Source organism: Mesoplodon bidens, assembly GCF_964165515.1.
Source record: "Mesoplodon bidens genome assembly, chromosome: 2".
NCBI classification, from domain to species: domain Eukaryota; kingdom Metazoa; phylum Chordata; class Mammalia; order Artiodactyla; family Ziphiidae; genus Mesoplodon; species Mesoplodon bidens.
The window spans coordinates 82,638,581-82,661,319 of NC_138177.1; the positions used below are offsets into that span (position 1 = coordinate 82,638,581).

Sequence of the window (22,739 nt, forward strand, 5' to 3'; positions counted from 1 at the left end):
TTTGCCAGAAGGATGAATGGTAAAGCCTGGCTTCCAAATCTTATGCTTATCTTCTTGCTGACATCACCGGTTCTACTTTTGTGACTGCTTATTGATGCTGCCAGTAGGTCCCTTTACTCTTCCTTCAACAAACATTTATTAAGCACATACTATATTATGTGCCAGACTCTTCCAGGCTCTGTGGATCCCTCCCCTCAGTCTCTGCTTAGAGGAAGAGACTAATACAGGATAGAGGCTTAGAGATTATAGGATTGTGTCACCCAGGTGGGACAGAGGTATGCAGAAGTGGCTGTCAGAGCACAGAGCAGGACTGTCTAACCCAAATATGGGAGTGAGGGGAGGCTTCCTGGAGGAGATATGTCTAAGCTACGTCTTAAGGTTTAATAGGAATTAATCTGATGGAGAAGGGGTTAAGGAATGCCATGCAAAAGAAGCAACTTGAACAAAGACTAAAAATGAGAGAGAGCATAGAGTATTTGAGGAACTACCAGTAGTTCAGTGTGGCTGGGGCTCAAACTCAAGATGGAAAGTGGAAAGAGACGATGCAGGAAAGACATACGTGTATCAGGTTGTAAAGGACCTTGCTTGCCATGTAATGGGAGTTTGGACATGAGGTAGACGTGGAGGAGTAGTGGATGACTCAGGCTTCTTGCTTGGATCACCGATGGATGGTGGGGACATGGAGAACAATGTCAGAGTAGCAGCTTTGGAGGGATAATAATGGTGTATTTATGTTTTGACATATTGAGTGTAGACATGTCTTAGAGGCAATTGCATTGATGAGTCTGGAGATCAGAAGAGAAGTATTTCAAGATAATGAATTTGGGATTTGTCAGTATATAGCCTGAATCCCCGGGTAGGAATAAGCCCACTTTGGGACACTGTACAGAATGAGAAGAGAGGAAGTTGAGGATGAAACTGAAAGGGATGAGTCAGTGGAGGAGGAAGATTCTACAAAAGAGAATGAGAAGGAGCAGTCAGAGTGTCAGGAAGGAAACCAAGAAAATCTTGTGTCATAAGGCCAAGAAAAGAGAAGTTTTAAGAAGACAGGATTCAACCAACAATTTGAAATACATCAGAAAGGACAAGTAAATTAAGGCATGAGTTAATCAACAAGGAGATCATTACTATTACCAAAAATATTGCTCAGTAGCTGAGATAATGACTGCTACCATGTTTGAGCGTCTGCTTGGTGTGTCAGGCACTGTACTAGGAACGTGTCGCTATCTTTAAACTGCACATCAGCAATTTACACATGGGGGTCACCTGGGCTTGGACAGATTAAAGTGCCTTGTCCAAAGTGATGCTTCTATCCAGTGCTTGTCAGGTCTAAATGACATCAAAGCCTCTTGAACACTCTGCCCTAAGAGAATGGAAGTCATGAAAGATACTGGCACAGCAGAATTTGCCAAGATGTGTCTTACTTTTACTTCTTTTTTTTTTTTTTTTTTTTTTTTGCAGTACACGGGCCTCTCACTGTTGTGGCCTCTCCCGTTGCGGAGCACAGGCTCCAGATGCGCAGGCTCAGCGGCCATGGCTCACATGCCCAGCCGCTCTGGGGCATGTGGGATCCTCCCGGACTGGGGCACGAACCCGTGTCCCCTGCATCGGCAGGCGGACTCTCAACCACTGCGCCACCAGGGAAGCCCTGTGTCTTACTTTTAATCTCTATCCTCTATTACCAACTGACAAGGTAAATTATTTTGACTGTAATCATAAATTCTCTAACTCTTGTATATTAACATATCAAAATGAATGGATAAATGTATTTAGTGAGATTTACATTATCCATACCACCAGGGGACACATTCTAAACATTTAATGACTGGTCAGGCATGGGTACTGACCAATCCGAAAGAATGCCTCGTCACTGGATCTGGTCCTAGAGGTCCCCTGCTGTGCCACGTGGTTCCCTTTAGCTGCTGAGCAGTGGGGACTTATGGGAAATGGGGAAGGGGCAACAGTTATAATTCGTCAGTGTGCAAGTATTTCAATGTTTTAAAAACCAGTATGGCGGGACTTCTCTGGTGGCACAGTGGTTAAGAATCCGCCTGCCAATGCAGGGGACATAGGTTCGAGCCCTAGTCTGGGAAGATCCCACATGCTGCAGAGCAACTAAGCCCGTGTGCCACAACTACTGAGCCCGCATGCCACAACTACTGAAACCCACGTGCCTAGAGCCTGTGCTCCGCAACAAGAGAAGCCACCGCAATGAGAAGCCTGCGCACCGCAATGAAGAGTAGCCCTAGCTCAACGCAACTAGTGAAAGCCCACCTGCAGGCACAAAGACTCAACACAGGCAAAGAAAAACAAAAACAAAAACCAGTATGGCCATTTTGTGCATATTAACTTAATGTTAACCTGGATATCCCTTTGTGTGTGTGTGTGTGTGTGTGTGTGTGTGTGTGTGCGTGTGTGTGTTTTTGTTTTTGTTTCTGGTTCCTTTTTTTAATTGAAGTATAGTTGATTTACAATGTTTCAGGTATACAGCAAAGTGATTCAGTTATACATATTTTTTTCAGATTCTTTTCCATTATAGGTTATTATAAGATACTGAATATAGTTCCCTCTGCTATACAGTAGGTCCTTATTGTTTATCTATTTTATATATACTTGTGAGTATCTGTTAATACCAGACTCCTAATTTATCCCTCCCCTCTCCCTTCCTGGATATCACTTACATATGGTGCTTACTTATAATACAAACTTGGGGAAAAGGTATTTTATGCTTTAATTCTACAACTTACTTAAATGGGAGGAATGTTTAAAAAAAAAGCAGGATTAATTTCAAGTAGTGTTTACCTGGTAAAGTGACAGTGATCCTCAATGGGTGAGAGATGGCAGAAGCCCTCACGGGGCCGTTTGTGTGTAGGGAACTTCTGTCATAAACTTCTACATTACACTGATAAACTCCTGCTTCTTCCTCGGTGGCATCATGGATTAGGAGTTGAGAATGAAATAAAGACTGTGAAACCTTCGTCTTCTTTTGGAACTGGGGTAGGAAGTTCCCCCATTCAATTGTGCCATTATGGGTGATTCGAAGAAGCAGATCAAAGGATCGAGATCTAGCTGCCTGGAACTGCCATGTCACGGTGAGTGGAACCTTGAGGTCAGAGTAGCCAACCCTCGCTATGCAGGACAGGTCAAAGGTGTTGGTTAATTTCACTTGTGGTTGACGGCTCATCAGACTAACTTGTAAACTTGACTCTGCAGGCAGAAATGTGAAACACAATTTCTAATACATTCAGCAAATTGAGGTACAAGTTGTCCTAGTCATTGCCTCCTCACATTGAACTATGCGTTCATACACTGGGAGTATCAAATATGTGGGGGTAAAAGCTGATTCACAGTACAGTCTGTCCTGAAGTCTGACTTCAGTTTTCTAAAGTTGACCCTCTTCTAAAGAGTGTTCTCAGCAGAGACAACAAACAGGCAGTGTTTCTCCAGTCTGCTGCTTAGACAGCTGCTGCTGAATGGGTGGGGTGCTCCCCAGCCCCACTGGCTGGCCTCCTTCCCTCATCCCCACTCCTGGGTGCACCATCACTCTTTTGCACGTGCTCCAGGAGACTCCGCAATCCCAGGGCTGCAGCTGTCAGAAGGCTGAATGCACGAGGCTCCGCTCCATTTGGCATATCTCTTTTCTAAGTCTATTCCAATTCATACGATTTTGTTTTTAGCCTTGAATAACAACTTACAAGTTTTACTCTAAAGATGATCCTTATAAAGACGAGTAAACTTCAGAGATCAGTTGACAGACATGGTAGCCAGAGACTCTGCTCTGTGTCCTGGGGTACACGTACCATAACTAGGGGATTCAGGGTGACACACAATCGAATTCCACAGCATTCCACTGCAGAAGGAAGATACTGATGATACATGAGTTCAGAAAAGGATTTCCCTGACACTTACCCAGAGGTTTTACAGTGACTGACATCTTCTGAGCCCAGCTCTGATCTCTGGCCTGGTTCCGGGTCATCTCAGACACTCTGCACTCATACGTACCGCTGTCTGTGATGGTGGTGGAGGTGATCTCCAGCTGGAAGGTGGCCCAGTCCATCTTCTCCAGCCTTGTGTTGCTGTGGTTATTGAGTTCCCCGTAGGAGGCACCCAGCTGCATGGTACCATCCTGCCCCATTCCAGCCACAAACTCTGGCTGTGTCTGGTCTTGTGGGATGTGCCACCAGGTCACAGAGAGGAGACTTTCAGCTCCACCTACCTTGCAGAGAAGGGTTAACGCCTCTCCTTCCCACACTGCTTGCTGCCTGTTCTTGGTAGACACGACCACATGTCTTGCTGTGGATTACAGATTAAAAAAAAAAAATTATTTCAAGTAAATGAAAATTTTTCTAAAAAACGATGAAATCTCATTAATTAGGACTTGACAACTTTGTGACAAATCCTATCAGGTTGTTTACTCCTGCACTACCCCCAGAAAAAAAGATTTCATCAACACTTAAATAGTGGAAACAGCAGAAGGAATACCAGGAGAACTTATTTACACTTAAACAATTTATAATTTGCCCTAATTTTTAGTGATTTGTTCCTTAGGAACATCTAGTTGGGAAAACATCTGGTAATATTTTGTTAAATTAATTATGGTTGGTGTATGAGGCTGAAAGTAATGAAGCTGTGTTTATTTAAATGTTTAGTTTTTTAGAATTCAGACTTTCACAGTTCAAAATGACCTTCCTCTCCTTATTTACCTTCCCCTAATTAGTATGTATTCTGAACAGTGAAGGAGTATTGTTAATTATATTTCTGTTCAAAATACTGCCATTAAAAAACAATTACTTGGGGCTTCCCTGGTGGCGCAGTGGTTGAGAGTCCGCCTGCCAATGCAGGGGACGCGGGTTCTTGCCCTGGTCCGGAAAGATCCCACATGCCGCGGAGCGGCTGGGCCCGTGAGCCATGGCCGCTGAGTCTGCACGTCTGGAGCCTGTGCTCCGCAACGGGAGAGGCCACAACAGTGAGAGGCCCACATACCGCAAAAAAAAACAACCAAAAAACCCCCCAAAAAACAAAAAACAATTACTTGGGGGAAAATGTATGTATATATAAATATATATATACAATAAATATATTTATACATTTCCCCAAGTATGTTTTTTTTTTTTTTTTTTTTTGCTGTACGCGGGCCTCTCACTGCTGTGGCCTCTCCCGTTGCGGAGCACAGGCTCCGGACACACAGGCTCCGCGGCCATGGTTCGCGGGCCCAGCCGCTCCGCGGCATGTGGGATCTTCCGGGATAGGGGCACGAACCCGTGTCCCCTGCATCGGCAGGCGGACTCTCAACCACTGCGCCACCAGGGAAGCCCCCCCAAGTATGTTTTAAATATGTATATTTACCTATACATATACACATACATATACATTTCTCTTTTTAAATCATATATTCATTCATATATATTGTTGAAGGGAGATCTTTCCTATATCTGAACTATAGTGTAAAACAATAAATGTAAATCAGGCTTCCAGATGGGAAATTCAAGATGTGTAGAAATGCAGACATTCCTTCAAACAGATACTTCCTGTGCAAGGCCTTGTCCTGGCTGCTTTGTGGGCAATGTAAAGATCCCTCAAGCTCATGCATCCTAGGCAGCCCAGCCTCATGCTTCAGGTCAAGGTCACTGGAGTCAGAATTATCCTGGGCAACATAGTGGACCTCTCTGAGCCTCAATTCCCTTTCCTGTAAATATGGGGGTAATAATAACACCTCCCTTATGCATTGTGAGTGGACTAAATGAATGGCACAGGCAAAGGGCTTACCCCGGCTGGCAAGGAGAAGTACCCAGCAAAGGTGAGCTATTAGCGTTAGTGTGTAATGACAGGCACTTTGTGAAAGCAGAGGAGTTCAAAGCCAGAAAAGGAAAACAAAATAGATTTTTTTTCAAATTTATTTTTTCTGGCCTTGTGGGATCTTAGTTCCCCGACCAGGGATCAAACCCAGGCCCTCGGCAGTGAGAGCATGGAGTCCTAACCACTGGACCACCAGGGAATTCCCAGGAAAACAAAATAGAACTGGCATTAGAAATTTAAATAGGATCTAAATGAATCTGCAAACTGATCTTCCCTGCTGAGGAAGGAGTTCAGTCTTTAAGCACTTTATGTAAAATGTATGTGTTACAAAGGCAGAATGAAGGCTAATGTCCACAAATAGGTTAATATATCTATATCTATTTATCTCTCTATTACATATATATAACTTGCTTCCAAATTTTGGGTATTAGAGGCATAATTATACTTATTTTTTTTTCAAGTTAAAAATAGACTCATAACTAAAGTTTAGAAATTAGAGGGGAAATTATTACTCATAATCTCACTACTCAAATATAACCATTATGATTAGTTTCAACCAGCTTCAGTTTTTTTTTTTTTTTTTAGCTGTGGTTTCCTTAGTTTACTGTGGTCATTACTGCCTCTCGGTAAGAAGTAACACACTCACCATGCAAGTGTAAGGTATACATGCATAGCAGTAGGGAGTACCCTCTTCTGTTTAAAACATTCACGGAGTGATAAAACTCTGCTCATACTTGAAGTAATGGTTTGAGTTTCAAAGCCAAATGCTCAACAGGATCTTTAATAAATCTGTTAATAAACTTTTTTTATTCTACGTAAAAAGAAACAGGCTGGACTCCAGCCTGCACAAAGGATTATTTTTAGCTTGGGAAGACCAACTACTTGATAGGCTTGTGATCTGTGTGCCATGAAGCACAGCTTTAGGTCTCTTTAGCAGAAATTCTTATGTCCTGAGTTTATGAAAGATTTACAGATCTGCTCCAGCAGAGACAGATACATGAAGTCGAGATTTAGCTCTGTGTAAATATGTAAACACGCCTACATAGTTTTTTCTGAATCCTAGCAAGTCAGAACAAATGTTTAGTGTCAAAATTACCACCAACACACTTCCTGGCTCGCCACTCTAGGCCAAAGCTGTGCGTCTTCACTCCCAGCAAATGGGGTGATGGAGAAGAGGATGGAAGGGGAATGCTTCTATCTTTGGAGAGGCCTCCAGTGAGCAAGTACAACAAGGATATCTTCATTTTTAGTTTGTTTTTGTTTTTGATTTTGGTTTTTGCAAAACCAAAAATTTGGGGCAATTCATTTTTCTAGACTTTGAATTTAATATCCAGCCCAGAGGATCCTAATATTACTTGTGGATTTATCAGTTTTCTCTCCACACAAAAAGCACTGATAATTCAAACACGTTTAAGGTCACCCAGCCTTCAGAAACTAAACAAGACCTGAGTGGACTTCCAGATACTCAGACCCATTTGGATAGGCATCTCATGACATCATAGCAACATGCAGGCAATAGAGTCTGCCCAGTATCATTTACTTCTTCTTTTCTTACTCTGAGTCATGCTTTGGTGCAGAATTAAGACTTAGTATCAGTTTAAGGTAATAGAGAATTGATGAAAGACACCTAAAAGATGTCACAGTAGTAGGAGGGGTAATGTGGGTGTTTATTTCCCAGAAAGGGGGCAAGTGTAAGCTCTTTCCTCTTAATCTACTCAAAACACACACACACACACACACACACACACACACACGCAACAAGGAGACAGAGGGCTTCATTAATACAGGTGTTCTCTGCTGAAAGAATACCCAATGGACAAAAATTAGAAATAACAGCAAATAGAATCAAAGAATCTAAGATGGCAAGAAGGTACTTAAGGACAGTCAAATTAGATGTCATTATCTTACAGTTGAAGAAGCTGAGATCTAGAGGTAAAGTACATAGTGTGTTCATGATCATGGCCCATTTAATGGCTCAGGAATAGGACTCAGGTCTTCAGCTGGTTTGGGTGCTTTCCTTTGTAGTACTCCACTCTACCTCAAAGTGATCTGATTGACACCTGACTTCAGGAGACCTCCCCTGTGTCCATGAAGGCATCCTGTACTCACAAAGGAGGGCATTTAAAAGCAGCCCAATCGTGTCTGGCCCCAACTTTACATACCTGCTGGCTTCCTCAGGTGCACGTAGCTGTCTGGTGACTGTTTTTTCTGGTGCACCAGCCAGGAGCCCATCTGAGCTCTTGTCACCTCTGCCACGGCACATCTGTAGGCACCTTCATCCTCTGGACCCACAGAGAAGATCTTGAGAGAGAAAGCCTTGGGGCTTAACTTTGAAACCTGGAGCTGTCCTTGACTTGCTCTTTCTTGATAGTCTTTCTTCAGATGCAGAACTCCACCAGCATCAATGTGGGCCATTTTAACATCATTGAAGAACCAAGTGCCCTGAAGCTGTGGGTACTGGCCACCGCCCATGACCAGGCAAACCAGTTCTAAGGGTTTTCCTTCAGGAACCGTGCTCTCAGCCATGATGTTGACTTGAAAATCTCTCACTAGGAAACAAAAGCAAGGCAGATATATAGAGAGGCCACTGCATCTATCCTTTCAATACTAGAAAGAGATGCTACCTCCTGTTACAATAGTACAGGGATTGAATTTCATGTGGGAGATCAGTTCTGAGGAGAAGGTAAGCCAAAGAAATGCCTAGAATTAAAAAATGCCCTTGATTACTCTTTAAATCACCTAGAAAGAACAACATACATGATTTTCTGAATGCAATCCTATTAAGCAAGATGTATGCATAGATGTGTAAAGTACACAATAATGTATCTTTTTAAATAAAATATTTTATACTATGTTGACTCGATATAAATTGTGATTTCTTGCTCTCATTTTTGGCTGAGCATATCCAGTGGAATTTTCCGAAGTTAAAAGCGTATGTGATATATGGCAAGTCCACAGCTAACATCACACTTAACAGTGAAAAGCTGAAAGCTTTTCCTCTAAGATCAAGAATAAGACAAGGATGACCACTCTCACCACTTCTATTCAACATAGTATTGGAAGTCCTAGCCAGAGCAGTTAGACAGGAAAAGAAATTAAAGGCATCCAAATTGGAAAAAAGGAAGTAAAACTGTCACTGTTGGCAGATGACATGATCTTACATATAGAAACCCAAAAAAACTCCACCAAAAGATGTTAAAACTAATAAAGAATTTCAGTAAAATTACAGGATATAAAATCAACATACAAAAAAAAGTCAGTTGCATCTCTATACACTAACAATGAACTATCTGAAAAAGAAATTAAGAAAAAGATCCCATTTACAATAGCATCAAAAGGAAGAAAATACTCAGGGATAAATTTAACCAAGGAGGTGAAAGACATGTACAATGAAAACTATAGAACACTGATGAAACTAACTGAAGAAGAAACAAATAAATAGGAAGATATCCCATGTTCATGGGTCGGAAGAATTAATATTGTTAAAATGTCCATACCATCCGAAGCAATCTACAGATTCATTGCAATCCCTATCAAAATTCTAATGGCATTTTAAAATAGACAAAAAGAATTCTAAAATTCATATGGAACCACAAAAGACCCTGAATAGCCAAAGAATTTTGAGCAAGAGCTGTAGGTATCACATTGCCTGATTTCAAAATACATTACAAAGCTACAGTAATCAAAACAATATGGTACTGGCATAAAGACATATAGACCAATGAAACAGAAAAGAGAACCCAAAAATAAATCCATGAATCTATGTCAATTAACCTCCAATAAGGGTGCCAAGAATACACAACAGGGAAAAGATAGTCTCTTCAAATAAGTGGTGTTGAATAAACTGGATATCCACATGCAGAAGAATGAAGTTGGACTCCTATCTCGTGCCATATTAAAAAAATAAACTCAAAATGGATCAAAGATTTAAACATAAGACCTGAAACTGAAAAACTACTAGAAGAAAACAGAAAGGGGAATTCCCTGGCAGTCCAGTGGTTAAGACTCTGCACTTCCACTGCATGGGGCACAGGTTCAGTCTCTGGTCAGGGAACTAAGATCCCACATGCCACATGGTGCAGCCAAAAAAAAAAAAAAAGAAAAAAGAAAAAGAAAAGAAAATAGAAGGAAAACCTTCTTGACATCATTTTGGGCAATGATTTTCTGAATATGACCCCACAAGCACAGGCAACAAAAGTAAAAATAGATGGTGGGATTGCATCAAACTAAAAAGATTCTGCACACAAAAGAAACAATCAACAGAGTGAAGAGATAATCTACAAAATGGGAGAAAATATTTGCAAACCATGTATTTGAAAAAGGGTTACTAGCCAAAATGGATAAGAAACTCATATAAATTAATAGCAAAAAAACCCCCAAATAACTTAATATGAAGACAAGCAAAGGATCTGAAGGGACATTTCTCAAAGGAAGACATACAAGTGACCAAAAATATGGAAAAAGATGCTCATCACTAATCATCAGGGAAATGCAAATTGAAGCCACAAGATATCACCTCACATCTCTTAGAATGGCAATTATCAAAAAGACGAAAGACAGCAAGTGTTGGTGAGGATGGAGAAGAAAAAGGAAACCTTGTACACTGTTAGTGTACAAGGAATGTCAATTGGTATGGCCATGATAGAAAATAATATGGAGGTTCCTCAAAAACTAAAAGTAGAACTACCATATAACCCAGCAATCCCACTTCCAGGTACATATCCAAAGGAAATGAAATCAGTATCTCAAAGAGATATCTGCACCCCTATGTTCCTTATTCATAATAGCCAAGATATGAAAACAAACTAAGTGTCCATCAAAGGATAAATGTATGAAGAAAATGTGGTATGTATATATACAATGGAGTATTATTCAGCCATGAAAAAAGGAAAATCTTGCCATTTTCAAAAACATGGATCAACCTGGAGGACATTTTGTTATGTGAAATAAGCCAGACACAGAAAGACAAATATTGTGGAAACTAAAAATTGACAAAATGAATACATAGAAGTGGAGAGTAGAATGGTGGTTACCAGGGGTTGGGGGAGTGGGGACAGTGGGGAGAAATTGGTCAAAGGGTACAAAGTTTCAGTTATGCAGGATGAATAAGTTCTGGAGATCTAATGTACAGCATGGTGACTACAGTTAGTAATACTGTGTGGCATTACTTGAAATTTGCTAAGAAGGATCTTAAGAATTCTCACCACATACACAACACAACCATGTGAGGTGATGGGTATGTTAGTGAACTTGATTGTAGTCACTTCACAGTGCATACAGATATCAAAACATCATATTGTACACCTTAAACGTATACAATTTTTATTGATCTAAATAAAAATTTTAAAATAAAGGGTTTTACATTTTTAAAAATTGTTTTCAAAGAGAGGGGAAAGAAGCACATGTGATGTGTCTCCAAAGGACTCCCTGAGTATAATTTGGACATGTAACACCATCAGGACAATTTTTAATAGAATAGAATAACACTCCTCCTAAAAAAAAAGAAAGAAAACTTCAATGACCCACTATTGGATCATTGCTTTTAGCAGGGATATATATGGTTATAGATGTCCCCCTACTGGACCAAAGCCCATGTGGAGAGACCAGGAATCAAAATGGAGGCTTCCTGCTTGCTTTGGCGAAAGTGTCAATGGATCATGAAGAGTGACACCGTTCCAAGGAAACGGGGTAAGGTGGAAGGAGCAGTGACTAAGACAAGGCTTCACGTTGGAAATAGGCTACTCTGAGGCGCAGGTGTCTGTGGGGAGAGGGCCTTGGAGAGATACACCTGTCTTCCAACGCCAGCTCCAGCAGAGCGAGCTAAGGCAGAGCATTTAGCTGAGGCTCAGGGTCATGTTTCAAAAATGGGGACTTGACTAGTTGCCTCAGAGGGTGGTTGTTAGGACTAAATTAGATAATGTATTATAGATAAAGTGCTTACACAGAGCCTGGCAAGAGTGGCAACAAAACTATTTCCATGCATGGCTGTGGAATCTACCTAACATTCAACAGATTTTATCCCATAGAAAACCTCCCGTGGACAGAGCCCCAAATCTGTCCTTCTTACTTATGCTTCCCAGATGACAAAAACAAAATTTACTCAAACTTTCTAATGATATTTTGGATCCAACAAAAGATTAGAAAAAAACAAAAAGAGAAAACTCCCTGGTGGTCCAGTGGTTAGGACTCCAAGCTTTCGCTGCCGAGGGTGCAGATTCGATCCCTGGTCGGGGAACTAAGATCCCACAAGCCACATGGCACAGCCAAAAAAAAAAAAAAAAAGAAGAAAGATATCCCCCAAATACCCACTACTAGCTGTTAATGAATTTCCTGAGAAGATATTTACCTGCTGGCTGGACCCTCAGAGTTGTTTGATCTGTCTGCTTTTTCGTGATGGAAGTCCAGGTTTCATCCGGATCCTGAATCCATTCAGTTGCCTCACAGAACAGCTGGCCCTGATCTGAGGGCCGGAGCCTCCCTATGGACAGCCTGAAGGTAGTGACCCCAAGCTTGTCGAGACGCACGTCACCAGCTGCAAACCTCTCTGTATACAAGGGCCCAGGGAGCAACATAAAATCTTTGGAGAGGGAAATAATCTTGCTGGCTTGGCTTCTTTCTCCATCTTGCATCAGGTACCAGGTGACAGAGAGGTGAGTATGTTGAGCTGTGGCTTTGGATGACTCACAGGTAAGTTCCAATGGCTCACCTTCCTCCTTACTGAGAGTCTGGGAAGTCATGGCAGCAGAGAGGGTATCTGGAATGACTGGATGCAAAGGAATGATTGTAATTGACTGAGTACCTGTCAGACTAGCCTCCTTAGATGAAGATGGTGCCCTGACCCAACATCTGTACAGTATATACTTTGAGTTGTTTTTCCACCAGCCATATGCTTTCCCTATTGCCAACAGGAACACTGGCATCTATATACATACAGACTATGGAACTCAGCAAAGCTATTGGTTCACTGTTGTATTGACCCTGATTTTACATTTTTAGCATAGGCTGTAACCAATTTAGCTATTCAGACACAGAGGTTTTAAATGGGAAGAGCACTGGGAGCTAGAAGACTATATTTTGATCCTATATTTGTCCCTATTTGACTCCATGAATTGGAGGAAGTTACTTCACTTCCTTGGGCCTTCACCTGCTCCTTTATAAAATAAAGTTCTGAAATAATCTGTTATAATTTATCATTCAGAGCCAAAATGCAACCCTTACCAAAGTTTCAAAAACCATCCTACTACCCTACCATTCTTTCCTTCCTCAAAGGAAATCACACAGCCTAAGTTTATGTGAAAGCAACACTTAGATTCAAAAATGAATGTTTATTGAGCATCTACTCAGAGCTAACCACTGTGCTAGCGAGTGAGGTAAATGTTTTCTTTTCATGGAACTCAAGGTGAGGTCAGAGAGGGTCATGTAAGTAGCCAATTACCACATAAACTAGGTGAGTACTAATAACAGAGCATCAAGAAAGAACAAAGATGGGAATACTGCCTGAGACAGAATGGGTTTCACAGAAGAGGTAATACCTAAACTGGGTTCAGAAGTATATGTAGGAGTTTGCTAGGCTGAAAAGGGAGTAATAAGATATTCTAGGCAAAGGGACAAAAGGGTAATTTCAAATAATATGACCCTTGTCCCATAGGTAACTATGTTAGAGAATGGTAGTTTGAGAATAATTACTTCCAAGTTAATGACTTACTTCCTATGGTATATTAATTATATATAAACATATATTAAATATATTAATACTGGCTCCTCTATCAAGTTAATATTCTGCCTCTGAGAAGAGACATAACGAGAACTCTCAAAGCTTTGTCTAATGCTGTGCTATTATCAACCTACAAATAGCTGTGGGCAAGGCCTAGGAAGACCACGTACTATCTAACTTTTCATGACAAAGTCGATTGGGAAAATGAATTAAGAGTTTTAGGGAATATGAGATACCTATTTGTGACAAACTCCAAAATATCCAGAGGGGTATGTGGGCTCTTTTGCCAAAACAAACAGCACAATATAAAGTCATGTCACATTGCAAGGTATCGTGTTGGTGGAGAATCTGGCTTCTCAGGGGCTAGCTAGAAGAGGAGGGCACACAGCTTACCAATTAGATTTGTCTTTGCACTGTAACTCCCATAGTATTTTCCATCAGTGTTGGGTGTGTGACACTCGTACTCGCCGGAATCCTTCATCTGGAGCTTGGAGATGTGCAAAAAGACTGAGTTACCCTGGACCTTCTCCACATAGATTTCCCTACTTTGCACCCGCCGTGCATACACTGCATAAGAGAAGGTGGCATCCTTGGTGCTAATGATCTGGATTTCTTGGGTCGGGGCTCTCGGCAGGTAAACAGACCACTGGAAATGCTGCTCAGAAGGTCCCTGGTGGCCAGTTACGTTGCAGCCGATGCTGATGGGGTAACCTTCAGCTCTGAACAGTGGTCCTTTCTGAACCGTTACTTCTCTCTGGCCAGTGCTGAGCTTAGCTTGCAAGTAGGAGAAAGAAAGGGGAATAAAAATAGATTAGTGCTCCAGTTCCCAATGTGCCACATTATGTAGCTCCCTGTATTACAATTCTAGAAAATGAGATCACAGGTTATTAGCTATAATCAACTCAAATGTTCAATACCTTCTTCAGGACGAGGAGCAGCGGAATGGCTTGATGAGTTAATTGTTCTTTTATAAGTTTAACTTCCATAGTAATCTCTAGTCTCTTAAAAAAATGTTTAGCTTCATCAATGTAACATGACCACTTTCGTAAAACATATCTGCTTATCTAAGTGCACCTGAAGTAAATACGATGTATAATAATTCACCTTTTACATTATTTTATGGGAAAATTCCTCAATATACTTCCTCAAGCCTCCAATTCTTAGGTACCTGTCATCGAGCTTTTCTCACAGAAATGATTGCTGGAGAGGCAGAGTTTATGGCACTGCTCCTGGTGCCATGCTTTTTCCTGCTGGTTGGTTGGAAATATCTGTAGCTCCAGGCCAGATGTGATGCAAGACTAGCTAAAATTAACATCTGAAGAAGCAGCAGCACTTCCTCTCTATACCGTGGAGGGTTTTTCATTTTGTAATTTTTTAAAGAGCCACTACAGCTTTATTGAAAATCTTCATAAAAAATGACTGTCAAGTCCAACAGGATCTGGGATCAGATTTAGTTTAGTCATTCTCTTACCCAGAGTTTTCAGTTGGGACCACTATGGAATGTCTCCTGTTGGGACAAATCTCAAGTATTAGGTTTAAAGGAGAAAATCTTATTCAATGGTAACATTTCCTTTGACATACACCTTTTCAAAATCAAGACTTTTTTAGAAATTAAAAGGTACGTATTTATTTATTATGTTAATATTAAAGCCTAGTTTATTTTGTGTAACAGAAAGAACAAAGAACAAATGACAGAGATGTCACAGGGTGAGCTAGATCTTTCACTCGGGGCCTAGGGCTCAGTGGAAAGACATCAGAAGAGTCCAACAGGGAGCAATTGCTGGTATTACAGAATTAACAGAATAGAGTTCATAAGTAGGCATGGAAGAAGCAGAGCATCTGCTGAATTTTGTGAATCCACAAGGACAAAGAGTAAAGGAGACCAGAGTGAAAAAAAAGTGAGAGGGGGAAAATGACATTACAGAGACCATGAGTATAGGCTGAGTATAGGCTGAGTATATGCTGAGTATTTAGAATGTATAGGCTGAGTATTTAGAATGACGACAATTCTGATAGGGGGGGACCTGCAAAAAAATAGGGAGAAAGGGTAAGAGGTCACCTGATGCAGTCAACTAAAAGTTGCATATGGATACAATCAATGCAAAACTGGAAAACAAACATCCAATCAGTCAACCAATCACACAAATTTCCAGTAATCATTTAAAATATACTAATTTATTCATTAATCCCAGTTAATGTGATATATATATATTATGCTCTTTTTGTAATAAGCACTTAGGAATAGAAGTTAGACCATATGAGAAAAAAATTTTAATTTTTTTTCAAAACAGATGACTTTTTATTGAAGTACAGTTGATTTACAATATTGTGTTAGTTTCGGGTGTACAGCAAAGTGATTCAGTTACACACATATATATATTCTTTTTCAGATCCTTTTCTATTATAGGTTATTATAATATATTGAATATAGTTCTCCATGCCATATAGTAGTAAAATTGTAAAATATTATTTACCAAAAAATTGTAGTACAAAGGTAATTTAAAACATTGTCAGCAATGCTAGCCAGTCTTAGATATACATCTTAGAGAAATGTGAGCACTGCACCAGGCTACACATGAAAAAGTATCCACAGCAGCAGTGTTCATTACAGCTCCCAAACTAGAGACCATTCATATGTCCATCAGCAGTAGAACAGGCAGACTGTGGTACATTCATAAAATGGAATCTTATACAGAAATGAAAGTGAGTGAATTGCAACTGGTTGCAGAAACGTGGATCACTGTGTTTAATGAAAGATGCTGAATGAACACTTTAGAATATTTTTGACTATACTCTCCATAAAATTTAAAGAAAGGCAAAAGGGCTTCCCTGGTGGCGCAGTGGTTGAGAGCCCACCTGCCGATGCAGGGGACATGGGTTCGTGCCCCGGTCCGGGAAGATCCCACATGCCGTGGAGAGGCTAGGCCCGTGAGCCATGGCCGCTGAGCCTGTGCTCCGCAACGGGAGAGGCCACGACAGTGAGAGGCCCACGTACCTCAAAAAAAAAAAAAAAAGGCAGAAAAACCACACTGTATTGTTTAGTGATGCAAACCTAACGGGTAAAACTATTTTTAAAAAAAGCTAGGAAGTAGGTATCACGAAAGTCAGGAAAGTGATTGTGTGTGTGTGTGTCTGGATGGGACATGTGGCAAGGTGGGTGGGTGCTTCTAGGGTCCTAGCAATGTTCTATTTCTTGACCTGCATAGTGATTACATGGTTTTTACTTTTTATTTATTAGTTAAATTGCACACTTATGCTTTATTAACTTTTCTTATATGTTATATTTCAAGACAAAAATGTTTTTAAAAATACGATTTCTGAGGTACCACTAAGATGTTTATGTCAGGACATGTTTCCACAATGTTAGTTTTGGTGTCTAGGCAACACTTAACATTTTTTGTTTGTTTGTTTTTTCGGTATGCAGGCCTCTCACTGTTGTGGTCTCTCCCGTTGCGGAGCACAGGCTCTGGACGCGCAGGCTCAGCGGCCATGGGTCACGGGCCCAGCCGCTCCGCGGCATGTGGGATCTTCCCGGACCGGGACACGAACCTGTGTCCCCTGCATCGGCAGGCAGACTCTCAACCACTGCGCCACCAGGGAAGCCCAACACTTAACATTCTTTATGACTTTTCAGAGAGATGGTACCACATGTGAAACATTTTATTTTGAAAATTAGCACTTCATTTTCTACTGCTTCGCCTACTAATTCAATAAATATTTGTTCAACCACTTATAGTGTTTCTGATGCTTCAAGGACTAAGATATGAAGATGAGTTTGGGATAGTCTCTGACTTCTTGATTTTACAGTTTAGTCAAGTAGGGTGGTAGTCATCTGTCCTGGAAAGAAATATGATAAAAGCACTTTGAGGAATTTGAAGGAAGGAGAGATTACATTTTGGGGGAGGGAAATAGGTAAGGTATATGGAAGATATAGTATTCAAAATGGACTTTGGAGAAGGTTATGACAATTTAAATGGAGAGACAGGGGCTTTTAGGTGAAGGAGATTTCATGAAAAGACTGTATAAGTAGTAATCAAAAGAATTGTTCAGGAAATAGAGAGTAATCAGTTGGATTAGGGGGAGGGTTACATGAAGATTAATAGAAAGAGGTAAGAGTGGGTAGGAATTTTGAGTCCAAAGCATGAAGGGCTTGACTATCCTGTTTAAAAGTTTGGACTTGATTGATTAGGCAATGGGGAACCCACTGAAAGTATTTGAAAGGTCTTAGTAAAATTAACCTGACAGTGTGTAGGATGATGGAGTTAGAACTAGACATCAGGTAATGATAGTAGCCCAGGAGAGTAGTGATGAAGGCAATAGAAATGGAAAGAAAGTGGCTATAATTTAAGAGCCACTGTGGAGATAAGATCTATAGAGTTTTTCAGTGTCTTAGATGCTTGGAGGTAGAAGGGGTAGATGGAGGGATGGAAGGCAGGAGGAAATCAAAGATGATACCAGGTTTTGTAAGGGTGACTGGGAGTAATGGCACTGTTAACAGGAATAAGGATATCAGGAAAAGGTACTGTTGTGTGTTCGAAGGTGAAGGAGAAGACGGTGCATTTAATTTTGGAAATACTAAATTAGAGTACCATGGAATAAACAGGAAGGAAATCCAGCAAACATTTGTAAATAATATTTAAATATATGTCTATATCTGTAGCTATATCTATCTATCTATACTTTAAAATCTACTCAACCCTTTGAAAATATTTGTAATCCAGTCCTCTTAAGAACTCTGAGATGTTCCCATATTTAGCAATGTCAAGGTTGTAAATGGTGCAGCCAGAACTGAACTTGGATTTACACATGTCAAATTCCTGGCTGTGTCCATTGTTTCCTCACTGCTTCCTGTAAATGCTTGTTCATAACTAGGGAGAGTTCTGGGCTGTAGATGCAGATTAGGTCAGTTACATGTAAGCACTGGGAAGTGTTAGGGAATGTAAGGAGAGGGCTGAAGAGAGATTATGAGAGGATCTCTCTATTTAGGGGATAGGATGAGGAACAAAACCTACAGAAGGAAGAGTCAGGGAGGGAAGAATCAGGTGGGAGGGTTGCAAGGACACAGTAGCTTGAAAACCAAAGGAGCAAAACAGTCCAAGCAGAAAGAGCTTGTCAGCACTGCTGAATGCCGCTGAGAGGGTAAGGACTCTAAAGGCAGACGAAAGTCTTTTTAGTTTGATGAGGAGGAGGTCAGTGGAAATCTTTGTAAAAGAGACTGCCATAGAGCAGAAGCAGAGTATTTCAAGGGTAAGAAGCAACTGCAAGAAGCATAAACTACTTCAAGAAGCGTCATGGAGAAGGGAAAGAGAAGAATAGGGCGGCGGTTAGAAAGAGTAGATGGACGGGGCAGAGCAGTGAGGGAGGATGGGCACGGGAACCTCTACATGTCTATGGGCAGAGGAGCTGTAGAGGAGAGACATGGATGAAGCCAGAGAGAGGATGATGAATGGCATAAGGTGCTAGTAGAGGCACGAGGCCAAGAACATGATTGGGAGGGTACTCGGAAAAGCGAAAGAAACTGTGAAGGTTTAGTAGATATTGTGGAGGTAAAAAGGAATGACTGACAGAGGCCAATTCAAATGGCCATGCATGGGGAATCATACATACACTGAAGCATCTTATTATAAATCTGTTTTCTGTGGGATGTTATACATATCTCTCCTCCTAAAGAGTGAAATACCTCAGAGGACTGACCCATTGCTTTCTCTTTTAATAGACAGAGGGTTAGGTACCTCTGCACAGCAGGTCAGATTTTTGTTGACTAATGGACACAGAGCTTGGCATTGACGTGCTTCATTGGAGTCACATTTTTGTAACACGAAGAATTTCCTAATGGTGTTGGCTTTTTCCAAAAGCATTACTGGGATTGCCAAATTTTCTATTTCAGTATTATTTGAATGGAAGCTATTTGACCTACATAAAATGTGGCCAACACCTGGCCACTTTTGATACACAAAAACAGCAACTTCAAATGCTTCCACCTTATACAAAACCTAGCTGGAGAACATCAAACACAACAAGCGACTTCTCTTTCTTTACCCATATAAAATCCCTTTTTGCTTGGAGGCTGAGAATGCTTCCATCCATAATTCAGTGGATTTTCTTTTTTTTTGTGAATGCAGCCCCAGTAAGACAAACAGTAGCCCCTCCCCAGGACCCTCCCATGTTAATGACTTTTATTTGTAGGGCAGCTATTCAGGGTGAGGGGTGACAGACCAAGCAAAGCTAAGTCTAAGAGCTCATTTATCCATGACATTAACCTCATCTGGCCCCATATTTTAACAGGATTCATCAGTCTTTATATATTTATTTAAAAAATTAATTAGGACAAAGTATACATTTGCTAAACAATGCAATTAGTCAGTTGATCATCCATCATTTAATTAATTTCCTTCGTTTTTCCCTCTGTATTTGTAATGACAAATAGGCTTCCAAATTTTTTTTCGAGTTACTTCCTGATATATATGTTTTTCACATAAAAACTGTGGCTCTACACAAAATTTGTGCTTAGGAAGAGTTTAAATTTAGAAGAAATAATTATATAACCCAGTTTAGGTAATGGTTTAAATGGGGTATAGAAAGGCTTGAAGCTTCCCCTTTTCGAACCTTGGTTATTACTTTCATTTTCCCAGGCCTTTCATCTTACTCACTAGGAAAAAAAAAAAAAAAAGACAAAGAGAGAATTTGCAGTTGTCTGACTTATTGCACAATGTAAGCCCAGTTTCCCCATACACAAGCCAAACACACGGTTCACAGACACAAAGCACAGACACTTGAGAATCACACTCAGACACCTGAACAGGACACCAGCCAACAGTCCCCAGAGGGTCCCACCAGTGAACCTAGTCATTACCGTCTGCCAAGCCAGTCTAGTGGGCATTGATTACCCAGCAACTGGTCCCAGTAACCTCCTGCAGGCCACCTCTCACCCCAGCAGGCCCCATATCTGATCTTTACCTTACACTACCCAATGTCTTTTGAGACATGAACCCAATTCAACTCAAGCCAAGGTTTATTAAGCACCCCTTTGAGCTGAATGCTGCACCCTTTTCGTGTATTAGCCACAGCCTTGGTCACACTGATTCTAAGCTCTTTTAGTTCCCCTATTGTCCAAGTCCCTTCACTAACTCCATCCAGTCTCTTTAAAGCAGAACTTTTTAACTTGGGTCCACATGGGGGATGAAAAGATTCATAAACTTGGGTGGGAAAAAAACCTACCTCTTTATTTTCACTAATCTTAATGGAAATTTAGCATTTTCTTCAGTCATGAATGTAGACAACAAACCATAGATATTTTCACATCACACTACATCTATTGCAGATATCCTGAAATATTGTTCATACTCATTACGACTTTGAAGTTTGGTGGTTAATAGACCACCTCCAGATCTTATTATGTAATACATAAATAATGAAGCAAACAAATGACTACATCAAAATTTACTTTAAAATATTTCAATAACCCTATTTCAATATGATTGATTTTCCCTATCATCTTATACATTTTAATTCACACATTTAAAAATTATTCTAAGTTGGGGCCTATGGGCTTCACCAGATGCTAAGAGAACCCATAGCACTAAAAAGTACCTGCCACCTGCTCTGTCTGCTCTGAAACTATTTCATTCCTTCCCCAGTTCATCTGTTCACCCATCTCCCCCCAAATTTCCCCTTTTGCCATCCTGTTCAACCATGTACAAATGCCCCTGGGCCGGCTGAGGTCCTTCCACTTGCCCCTCAGCAGAGCCAAGTGAATCTTCCTGCCCCTTTCTCAGGCTCTTAGTAGTCAATTCCCACTTCAGCTCACAGATGAAGTCCAGAACCTTCTTTTAGGTTAGCCTAAAACTCCTAAGTGCTCTCATGACACTTCCTTCCATCCGGCCACATCCCCAAGGCACATATATCTAGACAAGTTCTAACATCAGGCATCACCTCTCAGTCTGAGGAGTTAAGCCTCTTCCCATCTCCAGGGATGAGTTAGCCCAAGAACATAAGGTGAAGGCAGGGCCAGCAAAATCAGCAGCTCTGGCCACACACATACAAATGTAAAAACCAGTGGGGGGGCTTCCCTGGTGGCACAGTGGTTGAGAATCTGCCTGCCAATGCAGGGGACACGGGTTCGAGCCCTGGTCTGGGAAGATCCCACATGCCGCGGAGCAACTAGCCCCGTGAGCCACAATTACTGAGCCTGCACGTCTGGAGCCTGTGCTCCGCAACAAGAAAGGCTGCGATAGTCAGAGGCGTGCACACCGCGATGAGGAGTGGACCCCACTTGCCGCAACTAGAGAAAGCCCTCACACAGGAACGAAGAGTCAATACAGCCATAAATAAATAAATAAATAAATAAAAACCAGTGGGATCAGATTCATGGGACTCAACCTAACATTGCACCTCCTGGAACTCAAGGACGTCTAGGTAGCCAAGAACATCATCAAAAGTCAAAAATGATTGCCAACACCAGAGATGTGTGGCATGGTTTTTCCTGTAGAGACCAAATTGTCCCATTTTATCATCCAACAGTCTCCGTTTGACTAGCTCCTTGACAACACACAGTAACCTACAGAATTACGACACTTACTCAGAAAGAGAAAAAAAGATGCCACTTGTGAGAAGCGTGCCATTTGAACCAGTAGAGACCTTTCCGGGTGGTGTCACTGAAGTTGCTCAGACGCCGAGTGACAAATGTTGCGCTCTCACTACAAGATAAAGAGGAAGTAATAGTGCAGTTTCCAGCCCACTGAGAAACAGAGACAGCTTACAAAGAGCAATACAGTTTGTTTTATATGGCTCTTTGCTAATCATTCAAATTTACCTACTTATGAAGTTATCTTCATGGGTAGGTAAACATACATAATAAAAATAAGAAAAGATGAGCCTCCTCCTGGTTAAATACATATCATTAGGTAATGATAAGGGAATTTAAGTAAACAGAATAAATAAAGAATCAAGCAGCAATTTTCTCTTCTTAGCCCTTACCTCACCTCCCATCTTGGCAGAGGAAAGGACTGAGAAATGAGAGAAGCGCCCCTAGAAGACATGAACCTGGGGAGACAGGCGGTGACGGTGACGATAACACACTCTAGGTGGGTGTACCTGGGTCTGCACAGACTGTATTTTTAATAATTGATCTTAGAACAGTTAATTAATCTTTTCTAACCCTCATCGACAAAGTGCAGATACTAACAGTATGTGCCCCATAAGATTGCTGTGAGAATTGAATGAACTAATT

The 22,739-nt window shown here is 41.0% G+C and overlaps 1 protein-coding gene across 2 annotated transcripts in view; it reads right to left on the reverse strand.

Annotated features, from left to right (window-relative positions):
- Positions 1-22,131, reverse strand: part of CD101 (CD101 molecule) — a gene marked incomplete at its 5' end in the record, with an annotated part of 34,991 nt that extends 12,860 nt beyond the window's left edge. Inside the window, 6 exons of one of the 2 annotated variants that reach the window (XM_081224599.1) lie at positions 2,803-3,207; positions 3,910-4,293; positions 7,959-8,345; positions 12,143-12,373; positions 13,904-14,284; positions 22,089-22,131. In XM_081224599.1, coding sequence (XP_081080725.1) covers positions 2,803-3,207; positions 3,910-4,293; positions 7,959-8,345; positions 12,143-12,373; positions 13,904-14,284; positions 22,089-22,131 — 1,831 coding nt within the window. Of the gene's footprint in view, positions 1-2,802; positions 3,208-3,909; positions 4,294-7,958; positions 8,346-12,142; positions 12,560-13,903; positions 14,285-22,088 lie in introns of both variants that reach the window. The other variant, XM_081224598.1, reaches the window with a different exon arrangement.
- Positions 22,132-22,739: the final 608 nt, after the last annotated feature.